We start from the raw sequence: 17,739 nt of genomic DNA on the forward strand, positions 1-17,739 counted from the left end.
ACTATTTAAGTTTACAGGGTGTTGTATTTCACAAAAGTGTGTTTGTAAGATGCAAATGTCCAGCTAACTAACTTCTTGTTTTTGAGGAACTAGTTAAGTTAACGCATAATACATTTAAATAAAGCGATATTCAAGAATGTTTCCCTCAGTGTTGCATCACATCCTGAGTGACAGCGTACCCGTGTTCAATGTGTTGAGTCGTTTCCAGTCTTTAGCTCAACATGTGTCCCCCTGGTTCAAGATGAATATGGAACACAACAGGGACATGACAAAGGGTCCAGTGTTCCAGGTTCTTTAGGTCCTCTGCTCAGCACATAACAGGGACCTGAAGAAGCCCTTTCCCAGCCCTTATTTTCCTTCTATGACTTGGGCTAGTGTGGGAACTCCCCAGCACCACTTCCAATATTACAGGCCTACATGAGGGGAACCTCTCAGATTGCTGGAGTCACAGAACATTTAAAGGTCCGTGCTCAATGCAGATATGAAATATTCCAACTTAACATACACACGCTCTGCTAGAGCCGACTAGAGACCGTTGTGCACACCGTTGCAGACGCAGCTCAACATGGTTCTGAGGAGACATGGGGCGGCTCCTCTTACAACACCAGGACTTCAGTCGGTCCGGTGAAGAGAAGCAGCTGTTGTAATGATCACCTCAACACACTCGGTCACGGTCAAACACTTTATTGCAGCTGGCGCCGCTCACAGTAAGTCACGACGGCTTTGGTGACGCTCAGCGAGAGGACGGCCGCTCCCAGGAAGCCGATTAATCCGACCACAGTCGGGATCACAGCCCCTGGAGAGAGGAAGAGGGACACAGATGGCTGAGTAACTCAGAGAGTACACTCCTCTCACACACAGAGCACTCCTCACACACACAGAGCACTCCTCTCACACACAGAGCACTCCTCACACACAGAGCACTCCTCACACACAGAGCACTCCTCACACACAGAGCACTCCTCACACACACAGAGCAGGTTGACCATGTGACGTGAACTCACAGTCAGGCGGGGGTCCTCTGGACGTGCCCCCCCTGTTGAGGACCAGCAGGGGTCCAGCAGACACCACGGCGGCCCGCTTCCCGGCTCGGCTCACGGACCTCTTGCGGCGCCGCCGGCTGCTGCAGCTCTGTGACAGTGAATCACGGACTGAGTACGGCAGCGGCGACCGGCTCAGGAGTTTCACGGGTGGTGCCGATGCTTATTTTGGGAATACAGCGCGAGAACTTTAACTTCCACCACGGACTAAAGAACAGCGTCCCAGTTCACAGGTTACATGAAAGCATGTCTCCTGATTGGCTGCAGCCTTTAATTCTAAAGTATTTCCGATTAACGACTCCCTGAAGGCAGCAGCGTCTGGGATGTTGCCCACAGGGAGGTGACCGTCAGATGGCCTAGACAGTAGACCGGTCCACCTCGGACCCGTTACCTCGGTGCAGTCCTCGTCGCGTCCGCAGACGTCGGCCCGGCAGTGGACGTAGAGCGGCAGCCCCGTGGGCATGCTGAACATCTGGATGGAGAACCTGCTGGTCCGAGCCCGGCCGTTAGCGGAGAGCCAGCGGAACGTGTCGTCGACGGCACAGCTGGGGACGAGAGAGGACGACCGGTGACGTGCGGCGGCAACACGAAGCGAGACCAGAGGCCCACGGAACGGGTTCATCACGGTGCGCCGGGGCCCCGCCCCCACCCACCCGTCCCGAAGGAGAAGCCCCCGCACCGCATCCTGGGGGTCGGTGCTCTCGGTGGACCAGCATGACTCCACCCGCAGCAGCACGTCGGAGGCGAAGGAGGCGTTGGTCTGCAGGGTCACCTGGAAGAACAGCGTGTCCTCCGTCTCCATGGTGACGGCGCCGCTGTAGCTGGAGGAGAACGACTCGTCGGTGTGCAGCGTCATCGTCAGGCCCAGCGACGAGTCGAACTCCATCAGGGAGACGGAGGTCAGCCTACGTACACAGAGGAGCTCATTCATTCACAACGTCGTCTTTAGAGGGAGGGGGTGAGGGGATGAGGTAATGAGGGGAAGAGGGGATGAGGAGATAAGAAGATGAGAGGCTCAGAAGATGAGGCGATGAGGGGATGAAGGGAATAGAGGATGAGGGGATAAGGGCAAGAGAGGATGAGAGGAGGAGAGGATGCTTGTCTCACCACTCCGTGTCCACGCTGACTTGAGCGTTGCGGACATAGTGACGCGGGTAGACGCACTTCCAGACGTATTTCGGATCCCACCTGCTGATAGTTTGTCCTCTGGTCAAGGTCACGGTCAGAGTGTTTCGCAATTGGATGTGAGTTTTATTCACCTGGACACACACAAACACACACAGTATTGGTAAACGCACACATCACTTTGAAAGGTTATAGACTGAGCTAACGGCCTCTGCTGCCCAACAGTGTCAAAGCGCTTTGTGACATCACATCGTCTCTGGAGATCATGAAACATGTAGTGAGCTGAAGTTCCAGCTGGTCCCTCCGGTCCCTCAGGAACCCGGTCTGTGTCTGAAGGGCTCCTCCAGGGTCTCGCCCTGGCTCCTGTGTTTGGGGTCATGGTCCTTCAGGCACTCACCCGCCTCTGCGTTCCACACTCGGAGGCTTTGCGTGAGGTGTGGAAGTAGAACATCGTGTCGCTCTCCTGCACCGAGCAGCGGCCGTCGTTCAGCCTCACGCCGACCTCCCCCCCGATGAAGGACACCAGGTAGGGCTTTGCTATCCCACCCGTCACCATTTTACCCAGACACTGGCTGAAAAGGCCTTTTTCTGTCAGATGAAGAAGCACAGGCGTTATGATGACACAGGAGAAACGTACGCTGCACGCTAGAGCCAGTGAAGCAGCTCGACATGCAGTTCCTCTGGTGTCCACCAGATGCTGCTTCTTTTAGAGAGACGTTTGAGTCACTTCAAAAACATTTTAGTGTTTGAATAATCTCAACATCTCCATTATGAGCGCATAGTCCTGGTTCACACATGTGGGGACAGACGGAGGACTAAACAGATCTAACGGGCCGAGGCCGTCACCTAGAAACGGACCAGAACCAACCAGGAAGAGACTGTTACGAAACAAAAGAAACACAACAGCTGGAAAGAGACTGTAAACAACAACAACAGCAGGCTAAACGACTATAACGTCTGTCCGTCATTGTCTCATGACACGGCCGTGCATGTCTGTCATCTCCAGACGTCACTATCCAAATTAAAAAGGGTTCAAATGTCACCAGACTAAAGAGAACATTCCAGTTGTTTTCCTTCCCCTCATGGATCCCGTCACTGCCGGAGGAACAGAAGGCGTTCCATTGGACGAGAGCGGAGCATTCACAGCGTACCGTTGCAGACGGGACGGGAGGCGGCGGGCGGCGAGATGACGGCGCTCACGTCGTAGAAGCCGTGATGACACACGCAGGCGAAGGAACCCAGTGTGTTGATGCACACAGAGTTAGGAGGACACGGAGGCCGCCCAGAGGAACCACACAGGTCTGGACCTGCAGACAGTCCAGGAATGATCAAGTTAGGTCAAAACCGGTGGAGCCGGTTGCTGGCCTCACCTACCGTTCCAGTAGATGACCCCGTCAGTGACCGTCATGGCGTCAGTCTGAAGGGAGTGGAAGTGGTCCAGCTGGTCCGTGATGGAGAGGGGAACGTCTCCTTCAGGCCGCGACGCGTCAAAAGACACAAACTGAACCTCGCTCTGATCCGGCTCGTCTGCCGGCTCAAAGGAGGTTAGCTCCACCCGGGCCGGCAGGCCGAAGCCCTCCAACAGCTCCTGCAGCTGGATCACACGTCATGAATACCAGTTCATCTGGTCACATGCCCTCTAGTGGTCACATGCCCTCTAGTGGTCACATGCCCTCTAGTGGTCATATGCCCTCTAGTGGTCATCTGGTCACATGACATCTATTGTTCATCTGGTCACATGACATCTATTGTCCATCTGGTCACATGACATCTATTGTTCATCAGGTCACATGACATCTATTGTTCATCTGGTCACATGACATCTATTGTCCATCTGGTCACATGACATCTATTGTTCATCTGGTCACATGACATCTATTGATCATCTGGTCACATGACATCTATTGTTCATCTGGTCACATGACATCTAGTGTTCACCTGGTCACATGACATCTATTGTTCACCTGGTCACATGACATCTATTGTTCATCTGGTCTCATGACATCTATTGTTCATCTGGTCACATGACATCTATTGTTCATCTGGTCACATGACATCTATTGTTCACCTGGTCACATGACATCTATTGTTCATCTGGTCACATGACATCTATTGTTCATCTGGTCTCATGACATCTATTGTTCATCTGGTCTCATGACATCTATTGTTCATCTGGTCACATCTATTGTTCACCTGGTCACATCTATTGTTCATCTGGTCACACGACATATATTGTTCATCTGGTCACACGACATCTATTGTTCACCTGGTCACACGACATCTATTGTTCATCTGGTCTCATGACATCTATTGTTCATCTGGTCACATGACATCTATTGTTCATCTCGTCACATCACATCTATTGTTCACCTGGTCACATGACATCTATTGTTCATCTGGTCACATCACATCTATTGTTCATCTGGTCACATGACATCTATTGTTCATCTGGTCACATGACATCTATTGTTCATCTGGTCACATGACATCTATTGTTCATCTGGTCTCATGACATCTATTGTTCATCTGGTCTCATGACATCTATTGTTCATCTCGTCACATGACATCTATTGTTCATCTGGTCTCATGACATCTATTGTTCATCTGGTCACATGACATCTATTGTTCATCTGGTCTCATGACATCTATTGTTCATCTGGTCACATGACATCTATTGTTCATCTGGTCTCATGACATCTATTGTTCATCTGGTCACATGACATCTATTGTTCATCTGGTCACATGACATCTATTGTTCATCTGGTCACATGACATCTATTGTTCATCTGGTCTCATGACATCTATTGTTCATCTGGTCACATGACATCTATTGTTCATCTGGTCTCATGACATCTATTGTTCATCTAGTCACATGACATCTATTGTTCATCTAGTCACATTACATCTATTGTTCATCTGGTCACATGACATCTATTGTTCACCTGGTCACATGACATCTAGTGTTCATCTAGTCACATGACATCTACTGTTCATCTGGTCTCATGACATCTATTGTTCATCTGGTCACATGACATCTATTGTGCATCTGGTCACATGACATCTATTGTTCATCTGGTCACATGACATCTAGTGTTCATCTGGTCACATGACATCTATTGTTCATCTGGTCACATGACATCTACTGTTCATCTGGTCACATCTATTGTTCATCTGGTCACATCTATTGTTCATCTGGTCACATGACATCTATTGTGCATCTGGTCTCATGACATCTATTGTTCATCTGGTCACATGACATCTATTGTTCATCTGGTCACATGACATCTATTGTGCATCTGGTCTCATGACATCTATTGTTCACCTGGTCACATGACATCTATTGTTCATCTGGTCACATGACATCTATTGTTCATCTGGTCACATGACATCTGTTGTTCATCTGGTCACATGACATCTATTGTTCATCTGGTCACATGACATCTATTGTTCATCTGGTCACATGACATCTATTGTGCATCTGGTCTCATGACATCTATTGTTCATCTGGTCACATGACATCTATTGTTCATCTGGTCACACAACATCTATTGTTCATCTGGTCACACAACATCTATTGTTCATCTGGTCACACAACATCTATTGTTCATCTGGTCCCATCACATCTATTGTTCATCTGGTCACACGACATCTATTGTTCATCTGGTCACATGACATCTATTGTTCATCTGGTCACATGACATCTATTGTTCATCTAGTCACATGACATCTATTGTTCATCTGGTCACATGACATCTATTGTTCATCTGGTCACACGACATCTATTGTTCATCTGGTCACACGACATCTATTGTTCTGTCCATGGGAGTTGTTACTGAGCTGATGTGAGGTCAACGGTCAGGGATGTCAATGCGTACAGATTGTTGAGCACCTTGAGAGAAGTTTGTAATTTGTGATTTTGGGCTCTACTAAATAAACTGAATTGAGTTTTTGGAAAACAAATTGCTTTTGGCACATCCGTATGTGAAAGTATTCAATGCAGACCATGTGTGATGTGCTCCGGGGTATTTAAGAAAGTCTTGTGGTGGAACAGGGTCTGTGGACCAGTCCCTTTCTCACCTTCTCCTCGTAGATCTTCAGTATTTGAGCTCTCGGTTCTCCGTCCTGTAGTTCCTCCGGCAGAGACCAGGGCAGCACCATCGTGAGGCCCCGGAGGGACAGCTCAGACTGCAGCTCTACAGGAGCCACACACAAGAGGACAGACTGGGACCAGACCCCTCACAGCGACATCGTCGTGTTGGACCAGTGGACCCTCAGACAGACCTTCGGCCAGACCGGGTCCAGCAGCCCTCATACGGAACCCGGCGGAGGCCTCGGCGCCCTGTAGCCACAGGCGGGCCCGCTCCGACTCCCAGCGAGCGCCACATTGCTCCCACACCTCCAGGGCCAAGGCGGCTCCCTTCTCCAGCCTCGGCAGCCTCAGCTCCGGGTCGGCCACGCGGCCGCTCAGCACCGCGGTGCCGTTCTCCACAGACAGCCGGTAGAAGAAGGCCTCGGCCGGCCGGCGGGCGGCATGCGGCGTCCACTGGGCGACGGAGTCGTCGGAGCGATACCGGAGGTCAGACACTCCGTGAGGGCCTGGGAGCAGATGGAGAGGTGACGCGTCTATAATCTACATCAAGACATTGAACTACACAACGAGTCAACAATGACGGGAACAATCTGGACAGTTAAAAAGGGCAAGCGGCCATTTTAAAGAGCGACTTAAAAGCCAATGGGAGGAGTTATTTCACTTTGTGCCAATACCGACGATAATTATTCCAAAACATATTTAGTTGACCCTAACATAACATTTGTTAGCTGAACACACTGACATGGATCCAAGACAGGACCCAGAAAACGACCAGTGGTCAGAGGAGTCGCCCTCTGGTGGTCAGGAGAGAGAATGCAGCTTTAGGACACTTTCCATCTGGCTCATATCCAAGATGCTGTTTTTAGGTCACATATTCCTTCTTTAACCAATTATGAAAATATCTGTTGCAATACACCTCCATCCATAAAGCTCTGCACTCAAGTCAAGTCACATGTACGCTGGAGACGTATTAAACAGAACACTTAGGTGGATGCATCACATCGTCATGTATCAATAATGTGATGGAGGTTGTGTTTTTATAGTGGCCATGTTTATTCTTGGATCATTAGTGAAGACTGGATCATGGGTCAGGGCTGCATTGTTGTGTGAAGTTGTGTACTTTACAACTCGCTAACAGAGCTCAGCGTTGGCTTGTCATTTGTGAAACGTTGTGTTCAAAGATGCAAGTCAAGAGGTTGTCTAGAAACATCTGGATCGGTCGGGGGGCGAGGAGCTCCAGCCAGCCACAGGAGCGTTATAGATAAGTTAGGAACTGTTGTTACCCGTGTGTGCTGCGACCGCCATGGCGCTCATGAACACGCCATCTCCACACAGCGCCTCCACCTTCACCCGGTACTGTTGGCATGGCAGCAGCCCGCCCACGGTGTAGCTTGTGAGGAGCGTGGTGCCCTGCAGCGCCTCCTGGTGGTAGACCCTGAACATGGAGATGGAGGAGGTGTTCTTCACCTCCCAACTCAGGGTATAGTTGTCCGGGCCGAACGAGGTCTGAGTCAAGGCCTCGATGCCAGAGTGAGCTGAGGAGAGGATGACATGAAGCACTCGGGTCACATGTCAGGGTTCAGCACGAGCTGCTCATTGTGGTCTCACAGACACGTTCGGATGCCGCTGTGGAGCTCCGTCTCTTCCAGATTGAGAGTTGGTGCAGGACTCACCAGAGTTTCCATTGTTGAGACGCATCCTGCTGTAGCGGGACTCCACCCCCGCCTGGCAAACCGTCTGCAGGCCAAACTTAACCCTGGTGCAGGGCTCCAGGTCCGACAGGACGAATGCAAAGTGGTCCTCCTTCTGCAAGGAGAGCACCTCCTCCGTCACGTGGTCGGCTCCGTCGAGGTAGAACACGGTGAGGAGGAAGGAGGAGAACTTGTCGGGGCAGTCCCAGGCCAACGAGATGCTGCTGCTGCTCCACGACGTCACCTCAAAGTCCGTGGGCGGGTCTGGGTCTGGTGGGAGGGGCATGAGCAAGAGACAAGCGTTGGAAACCCGGGACCAGGAGTCCGCCCTAAGGTCACCGACCCTGAACCCTCAGGCTTGACTCGCATTCAGGATGGCATCTATGACTAATATTCCTTTTTAATTGTTTTGATTAGTTAGTTTTAACCATGTAGTGGCTCCGTGGCACTCTGAGATTCTTGGATGAAGAGTGCCTTGCAAATAGAATCCATCATTATTATTTATGGGGAAGGACAATGGCGCAAATATCAACGGCACCGATTTTAACGCCACTTCAAATCATCCATTTACTGGTTTTTGCTTCAATAACAAAATGTTTGATGAATAAATCTTTGTAATAAAATCTGATTTCATGCGTTTATGTTCCATCCTCCATGTTGTTGTGTAGATGTAAGGATGAACACTCGTGTGCCCTCCTTTGTTTACCTTCTCTTGACATCTCCATTGGTAACTACGTGTTTAACGTCACATTGCTATGAATTGTGGGTAATTCCCTTGGCCTTATGAATGGGCTTCATTAAGGGCTCAAACCCATCTTTGAGTTTAGAAATGTTTGCACAAATAAGCAAAACAACAATTTTAAACACATCTTTAGCTTTGGAAACTTGTATCAGATTGTTTTAACTCCATTAAATAATCAATAATCATTAGAAACAGCCTCATCTCAGAGTGTTTATGCAGTAATCAGCGCGATTGGTCGTATCGACCAATGACGTTGGAGCTTCCATTGAATGGAGGACAATGCACGGTTTGAGGCTAGCAACAACAGCGCTAGCTCGCCGGCTAACAACAACACCGTTAGCGTAGCCGAGGTGAGTTCTACCGCTGGGGATGAACACACACTCTCTGTGACCGAGCACAGTGTGAGGAGGGCTCTGTTGAGGGTGAACACCAGGAAAGCTGCAGGTCCAGATGGCATATCTGGGCGAGTACTGAAGACCTGTGCTAACCAGCTAGCTCCAGTGTTCACCACAATATTCAACCTCTCCCTGGCTGAGTCCGTGGTCCCCGCCTGCTTCAAGAGATCCACTATTGTCCCTGTGCCCAAGAATGCTTCTCCAGCATGTATGAATGACTACCGACCGGTGGCCCTCACCTCGGTGGTCATGAAATGCTTTGAGAGGCTGATAAAGGACTACATCTGCGCCTTCCTCCCTTCCTCCATGGACCCGCTGCAGTTTGCTTATCGCCCAAACAGATCCACGGATGATGCTGTCTCCCAGGTACTGCACACCACACTCTCTCATCTGGACAGCCAGAGGGGGGGCTATGTGAGACTACTGTTCATTGATTATAGTTCAGCTTTCAACACCATAGTCCCCTCCAGACTGGCCGGCAAGCTGATTGAGCTGGGACTGAACACCCCTGTGTGCTTGGATCCTGGACTTCCTGACCGCCAGGCCACAGGTGGTCAGGGTGGGCAGACACACCTCCAAATCCCTCACCCTGAACACAGGATCCCCCCAGGGTTGCGTCCTCAGCCCCCTACTGTACTCCCTGTACACACATGACTGTGTGGCCAGGTTCAGCTCCAACACCATCATCAAGTTTGCGGATGACACAGTGGTGGTGGGCCTGATCTCCGACAACCACGAGAAGGCCTACCTGGAGGAAGTTGCTGATCTGTCACTCTGGTGCCAGGACAACAGCCTCATCATGAATGTCACCAAAACTAAGGAGCTGATTGTGGACTTTAGGAAGGTACAACAACAGAGGACGGACTCACCACTGGGGATTAACGGGACTACTGTGGAGAGGGTGAGCGGGTATAAATACCTGGGAGTCCACATCACCGAGGATCTGACATGGTCAACGAACACAGACACTCTGGTGAGAAAGGCAAGGCAGCGCCTCTACCACCTCAGGCAGCTGAGGAAATTTAAAGTTTCCCAGAGGATCCTTCAGTCCTTCTACTCTGGAGCTGTAGAGAGCGTCCTGACAGGAAGCATCACAGCCTGGTTTGGCAACTGCTCCGCTCAGGACAGGAAGGCTCTGCAGAGAGTAGTGCTCGGCTGAGCGCACTATTGAACTACACTCCCCACCCTGCAGGACTTGTACACCAGGAGGTGCAGAACCAGAGCCGGCAGGATCATGAAGGATCCTCACCACCCCAACAACAGACTGTTTCAGCTGCTGCGGTCAGGCAGGCGCCTCCGTAGTCACGCTGCAAGAACAGAGAGACTGAGACGGAGTTTCTTTCCTCAGGCCATCAGGATTGTGAACTCCGACCTCACCAGGACCCCCACATAGACCCACACAACTGCCCCTCTTAGGCACACACACACACACACACACACACACTTACTGTAAATATTGTGTTGTTTTTTATTTGTAAATAGTGTGTACTTGTTGCCCTTGCACATTCCTGCTGAGCATTGCCACTTTCATTTCACTGCACACCCTGTGTGTGTATGTGACAAATAAAACATCTTGAATCTTGAATCTTGAAACCTGTGCACCGCAGGCCTCACCAGTGATGGTGGAGAGGCAGGTGAGGGAGCGCGTGCCTGCAGCCTCCACGCAGGGCACGTAGGTGCTGCAGGCCTCCAGCGCCGTGAAGCGGTAGTGGCTGCTGGAGGTGGAGTCCACGCCGAGCGGGTGGAAGGAGTCCAGCTCGGTAGAGTACAGGGTCACCAGGTGGCTGCTGCCCGCTGCAGGCCGGCTCTCCAGCCAGGAGACCAGCAGCGTGGAGGGGGTCCTGGACTCCAGCTTCACAGGGAGACGCGTGGTGTGGCCTAAAGGAGCAAACAGACCGACAGAAGGCCTAGAGCGCAGGAACAGAAACGATCAACATGGACATGGAAGGTGCAGCCAACAGCTTGACCCATCGAGTACTGCAGAGGGCAAAGGTCAAGGAGTCTCTCTGAGGAGGACTCGTCTCACCGTCTCACGCTCCGATAGTCAGGCTCATAAAAAGTGACCTTGAAAGGAAATAGCTAAGCTAATGCTGCTAAGGCCAATATGCACACATCCCCTCCCTCAGATAAAGGCAAAGTCCACCGTGAGCCCAAACCAGAGCCCCCCTAAAGCCAGGTCCATGTGCAGGTCCAGACATCGACAGAGCATCACACCTATCGCAAGGAAGAAGTCTTCATCCTGGTGGAAGAACAACGTTCCATTCTCACAGGCAAACACGTCCGTGGGACGCATGGAGTCCAGGAAGTCCTGCAGAGAGAACGAGGGTTCAAAGGAGGAAGAGAGATGCATCTGGCGTCTGATTGGTTCCTTCACATTTACCCGAGTGGCGCTCGTTGGTTGCTCTTCGGGTTTCTGCCGGCCTCGGACTCGAGTGTCCTTGGTACCTTTGATGAGCACGATTAATCACACATTTAAAGACCACGGATTATTAGAGGATACATAAACCCAATGCTAAGTGGAAGGATGCTTACGCGGGGTGATTCTCAGAGTCCATGTCTGGACCGAGCCCCCGTACTCGAGGGTCAGCTTGTGGTCTACAGCCGGGGACACCGTCAGGGAGGTGACCTTCCCCGCCTTCTGGAGGGAGTGGAGCGCCGTGTGGTTGAGCCAGACGCTCACGCTCGGCCTAAACACATGGGACTGGTGAAGCCTTGGTTCCTTCTGAAGGTCAGTCCAAAGGTCAGTTGGGGTACTGTACTCCAGACAATAGCTCTGGTGCACAACTGGAGACCCATGAAGAAATGCTGTTGCTGTGGAAGAACAAAGACCACCAGAACCAGACCCGATGCCCCACTTCATCTAAAGGTCTCCACGTTGTGGATCTATAATAATAATAATAATAATAATCATTTATTTTATATAGCGCTTCTCAAGGCATGCCGACATCCCGAAGTCGCTTTACAGAGTCCAGTAGTCACACACACAGTCATCCCGGTGGTGGTAAGCTACATCAGTAGCCACAGCTGCCCTGGGGCAGACTGACGGAAGCGTGGCAGCCAATCAGCGCCTACGGCCCCTCCGACCACCACCAACACTCATTCACATCCATACGAACCGGGGTGAGGCTGCGGTGCATGTCTACAACCTGGGTCAAAGCCTCCAGAGGAGCCGAGACTGCCTATTGGTTGATGGTTTAGGAACAACAGCTCAGGGGTCCACTTACTGCTGGCCACCTCAAACCAATAGACCTGGCTTAAACTGACAGCGGTTAACACTTCTCACAACACAGACGGACATCTGGAGTTCACCTTGAATGACCAAATCGCCAGGAATTCATCATTCAGATCAAGTAATGTTTGCGTGGTTTGTCGTATTGTTGAGTGACGCCTGAAGGCCACATGACCACCGCCTCACCTTTCAGCCGGACTCCTCCAGCAGATGGAGAAGGAGACGTCGTCACAGCGTCCTGCAGGAGGCCAGGAAACACTTCAGGGGGAGCAGAGTCGGGTTCATCTCAACTAGAGCTGGTTCATCTAAACTAGAGCTGGTTCATCTAAACTAGAGCTGGATCATCTAAACTAGAGCAGGTTCATCTAAACTAGACCTGGTCCATCTAAACTAGAGCAGGTTCATCTAAGCTAGACCTGGTCCATCTAAACTAGAGCTGGATCATCTAAACTAGACCTGGTCCATCTAAACTAGACCTGGATCATCTAAACTAGAGCTGGATCATCAAAACTAGAGCAGGTTCATCTAAACTAGACCTGGTCCATCTAAACTAGACCTGGTCCATCTAAACTAGAGCAGGTTCATCTAAACTAGACCTGGTCCATCTAAACTAGAGCTGGATCATCTCAACTAGACCTGGATCATCTAAACTAGACCTGGTCCATCTCAACTAGAGGTGGTTCATCTAAACTAGACCTGGTCCATCTAAACTAGAGCTGGATCATCTAAACTAGAGCTGGATCATCTAAACTAGAGCAGGTCCATCTCAACTAGACCTGGATCATCTGAACTAGACCTGGTCCATCTAAACTAGACCTGGTCCATCTAAACTAGACCTGGTCCATCTATACTAGACCTGGTCCATCTATACTAGACCTGGTCCATCTAAACTAGACCTGGTCCATCTAAACTAGACCTGGTCCATCTAAACTAGACCTGGTCCATCTAAACTAGACCTGGTCCATCTAAACTAGACCTGGTCCATCTATACTAGACCTGGTCTATCTAAACTAGACCTGGTCCATCTAAACTAGACCTGGTCCATCTAAACTAGACCTGGTTCATCTAAACTAGACCTGGATCATCTAAACTAGACCTGGTCCATCTAAACTAGACCTGGGTCATCTAAACTAGACCTGGATCATCTAAACTAGACCTGGTTCATCTAAACTAGACCTGGTCCATCTAAACTAGACCTGGGTCATCTAAACTAGACCTGGTTCATCTAAACTAGACCTGGTCCATCTAAACTAGACCTGGGTCATCTAAACTAGACCTGGATCATCTAAACTAGACCTGGGTCATCTAAACTAGACCTGGATCATCTAAACTAGACCTGGTCCATCTAAACTAGACCTGGGTCATCTAAACTAGACCTGGATCATCTAAACTAGACCTGGTTCATCTAAACTAGACCTGGTCCATCTAAACTAGACCTGGTCCATCTAAACTAGACCTGGGTCATCTAAACTAGACCTGGATCATCTAAACTAGACCTGGTCCATCTATACTAGACCTGGTCCATCTAAACTAGACCTGGTCCATCTATACTAGACCTGGTCCATCTATACTAGACCTGGTCCATCTAAACTAGACCTGGTCCATCTAAACTAGACCTGGGTCATCTAAACTAGACCTGGTCCATCTAAACTAGACCTGGATCATCTAAACTAGACCTGGTTCATCTAAACTAGACCTGGATCATCTAAACTAGACCTGGTCCATCTAAACTAGACCTAGGTCATCTAAACTAGACCTGGTTCATCTAAACTAGACCTCGTCCATCTAAACTAGACCTGGTCCATCTAAACTAGACCTGGTCCATCTAAACTAGACCTGGGTCATCTAAACTAGACCTGGGTCATCTAAACTAGACCTGGTTCATCTAAACTAGACCTGGATCATCTAAACTAGACCTGGTCCATCTAAACTAGACCTGGGTCATCTAAACTAGACCTGGATCATCTAAACTAGACCTGGTTCATCTAAACTAGACCTGGATCATCTAAACTAGACCTGGATCATCTAAACTAGACCTGGATCATCTAAACTAGACCTGGTCCATCTAAACTAGACCTGGGTCATCTAAACTAGACCTGGATCATCTAAACTAGACCTGGTCCATCTAAACTAGACCTGGATCATCTAAACTAGACCTGGTTCATCTAAACTAGACCTGGATCATCTAAACTAGACCTGGTCCATCTAAACTAGACCTGGGTCATCTAAACTAGACCTGGTCCATCTAAACTAGACCTGGATCATCTAAACTAGACCTGGTCCATCTATACTAGACCTGGTCCATCTAAACTAGACCTGGTCCATCTATACTAGACCTGGTCCATCTAAACTAGACCTGGTCCATCTAAACTAGACCTGGATCATCTAAACTAGACCTGGTCCATCTAAACTAGACCTGGGTCATCTAAACTAGACCTGGTCCATCTAAACTAGACCTGGATCATCTAAACTAGACCTGGTTCATCTAAACTAGACCTGGATCATCTAAACTAGACCTGGTCCATCTAAACTAGACCTGGTCCATCTAAACTAGACCTGGGTCATCTAAACTAGACCTGGTCCATCTAAACTAGACCTGGTCCATCTAAACTAGACCTGGGTCATCTAAACTAGACCTGGTTCATCTAAACTAGACCTGGTCCATCTAAACTAGACCTGGGTCATCTAAACTAGACCTGGATCATCTAAACTAGACCTGGATCATCTAAACTAGACCTGGTCCATCTAAACTAGACCTGGATCATCTAAACTAGACCTGGTTAATCTAAACTAGACCTGGATCATCTAAACTAGACCTGGTCCATCTAAACTAGACCTGGTTCATCTAAACTAGACCTGGATCATCTAAACTAGACCTGGTCCATCTAAACTAGACCTGGATCATCTAAACTAGACCTGGGTCATCTAAACGAGAGCTGGGGTCGACTCACCAAAGGAGAAGCAGTGAGGCAGCAGGATGAAGATGAGGAAGCTCAGCTGGAGGGGGTTCCTGAAACACAAGGAGCTGTGAGCACGTGACCTCAGACGTATATTGATCTGTTGAGGACGTCATTAAAGTGATCATAACGTGTGATCTTACATTGTGATCACTTTAATGACGTCTGTCGGCTCTGGTCTTTGTAGTTGCAGCTCGTGTTCATTCAAACGAGCGCGTGCTGCAACGTGCGGACTTCTAATGAGCTCCAGGTGTGCGTCGCCCTCACGCACCTGCTGCGACTCGTGTCCTGAGGACAGGGCTGGAGTGGGGCCACTTTTCAGTCCGGGAATTTCAGGCTCAAGACCAGCCCATTTTTTCCATGGTATCGTGGAAATTGGATAAATGAAGCAACAGTTCAGCTCTTACTATCCTGTAGTTCTTTTATTAATACCATGGTCCAACAAATAATGTAACGGTTAAATACAACAAAAATAATCCACTTAAGATGAGAAGTTAACAAAAAATATGCACAACATTAAAAAAGGCAGAAGGGCATAGCAGGGGTGTCAGACTCAGATGAGGGAGTAGGCCAGATTTGTTGGAGTGAGACCTCATGGGGGCCGTCATTGGCATGGTCATTGTCATGGTCATTATCATTTTTCTGCATGAGTATTATATAGTGGTGATTTACTCCTTTACTACACTCACTTCTGAGCAAACAATGCATGTTGGTTCATCAAGTACTGTCATATACTGATCTTTCTTAGAATATATAACTTTAATTCATATTGTTTTCTCTGTTATCCTCTTTACCTGTCCCTGTCGTCATGGCCTCCTCATTGCAAATGTCGGGCTCATCAGTTTCAGCAGGAGACTGTCTTATCTGCTGCTCCGAAGCTACAAAGAAAAATTAAGAGTGATATTACTGCATACTTCAATATAAATATCAATAGTATATATTAATATTTGCGTAATATTTGCAAAGTCTATGGATCGCCATATTTTGGGTGATATAAAAAGGCTAATATTTTAATTCAATTTAATATTTTGCTTGAGAATAGGTTGACAACGCTACAATGATATTAATCAAGGCTACAACGTTAGCCGAATAGTTATGTTGCTAATCATTAGGCCTTTGTCTCTCTTTACCAGTTGCCACTTGTGTTTGTCCTCTTGAAAATAAATCCGTAAGCTTGGCACATTTGGCAGCATCCTCCTCCAATGCCTTTCTTTTTTTTAACCTGGCTTTTCCAGCCCCTCCTGCCCTCTTCCTCCCGTCCTTCCTCCCTGACGCGTATCGTTGCGGTCGGGCCGGCCCAGCTATCAGGAGCTGAGAAAACTTTTTGGAAAAGACGGCTAAGGACCGAACCAACTCTATTAGGAAGCGCTCCTCTCCCAAATTGAGTTGGTTGGTTCCATAATAGACTGAACCAACTCTATTATTTGGGAGGGGTGAACTTCCTCGCATGGTACAACCCATGCAGAGGCTGCGGTGTCAGAATGCGGAACGTGTGTAGCCCACTTTAAGAGAAGATGGACTAACGTGACAAATGTCAACAAATACAATTTTCGACCGGCCCAGAAGAGAAGCGGCCCACCGGGAACTCTCCCGATTCTCCCGATTACCCACCCCGGGCCTGCCTGAGGACCTGGACCCCTTTGAGCGCGTGCACGTCGTGTCCTGAGGACCTGGACCCCCTTGTATCGTGCGGGTCACAGCGCATGCACGTGTCGTTTTAAAGACAGAACAGTGGCGTCACAGTAAACCAGACCACTCTGTCATCAAACATACTCTTTGGTTTTCTAACTTTATGATCAGATGTATCAAACACAACGCTTCATTCGTTTTGCAGTAAAGCTGACACATAACTCTTTACATCAAGGCTGAAGACTGGAATCATGGATTTACTTCTTGTATTTATTATTCTATTTGGGCTTGTTTCAGATTCCCTATTTTTTTAATTTTTATTTACATGTATTTAAGCAGGAAAAGCCTCTTTAAGATTAAACTTCTCCTTTACAAGAGACTCCAGACAGCAGCTCACCAGCACAGACACACACCATCACTGTGTAATGCTGTGTGATGCTGTGTGTCTGTAGCTCACCACAGAGCTACAGACACACAGCATCACACAATATACAGAAAAGAAAAATCTAGTTTTAGATCACTGAATAAAACCAAGACCGAGACCAAGACCAGGACTAAGACTCCTCATGACAGTTCACACAGGAGCTCACTTGATCACAGGAAACCTCTACAGCCAGAGGACATGTGTCTTTATCAATGAGGACATGTGTCTTTATCAATGAGGACATGTGCCCTTATCAATGAGGACATGTGTCTTTATCAATGAGGACATGTGTCCTTATCAATGAGGACATGTGTCTTTATCAATGAGGACATGTGTCCTTATCAATGAGGACATGTGTCTTTATCAATGAGGACATGTGTCCTTATAAATGAGGACATGTCTTCATCAATGAGGACA

At 48.8% G+C, this 17,739-nt stretch overlaps 1 protein-coding gene across 1 annotated transcript; it reads right to left on the bottom strand.

Annotated features, from left to right (window-relative positions):
- Positions 1–668: 668 nt before the first annotated feature.
- Positions 669–16,080, bottom strand: LOC130191142 (uncharacterized). The gene is made up of 18 exons (XM_056410807.1): positions 16,064–16,080; positions 15,264–15,322; positions 12,499–12,550; positions 11,616–11,770; positions 11,298–11,528; positions 10,698–10,961; positions 7,929–8,216; positions 7,539–7,790; positions 6,447–6,761; positions 6,243–6,358; positions 3,540–3,759; positions 3,317–3,472; positions 2,563–2,753; positions 2,148–2,299; positions 1,694–1,945; positions 1,432–1,585; positions 1,005–1,131; positions 669–796 (listed from the first exon to the last, which is right to left on the bottom strand). Exons 5-18 carry the CDS (start codon positions 11,431–11,433, stop codon positions 684–686), a joined length of 2,736 nt encoding a protein of 911 aa, XP_056266782.1. The 5' UTR covers positions 11,434–11,528; positions 11,616–11,770; positions 12,499–12,550; positions 15,264–15,322; positions 16,064–16,080; the 3' UTR covers positions 669–683.
- Between the last annotated feature and the right edge of the window lie 1,659 nt (positions 16,081–17,739).

This window comes from Pseudoliparis swirei, unplaced genomic scaffold (assembly GCF_029220125.1).
Source record: "Pseudoliparis swirei isolate HS2019 ecotype Mariana Trench unplaced genomic scaffold, NWPU_hadal_v1 hadal_27, whole genome shotgun sequence".
Classification (NCBI taxonomy): domain Eukaryota; kingdom Metazoa; phylum Chordata; class Actinopteri; order Perciformes; family Liparidae; genus Pseudoliparis; species Pseudoliparis swirei.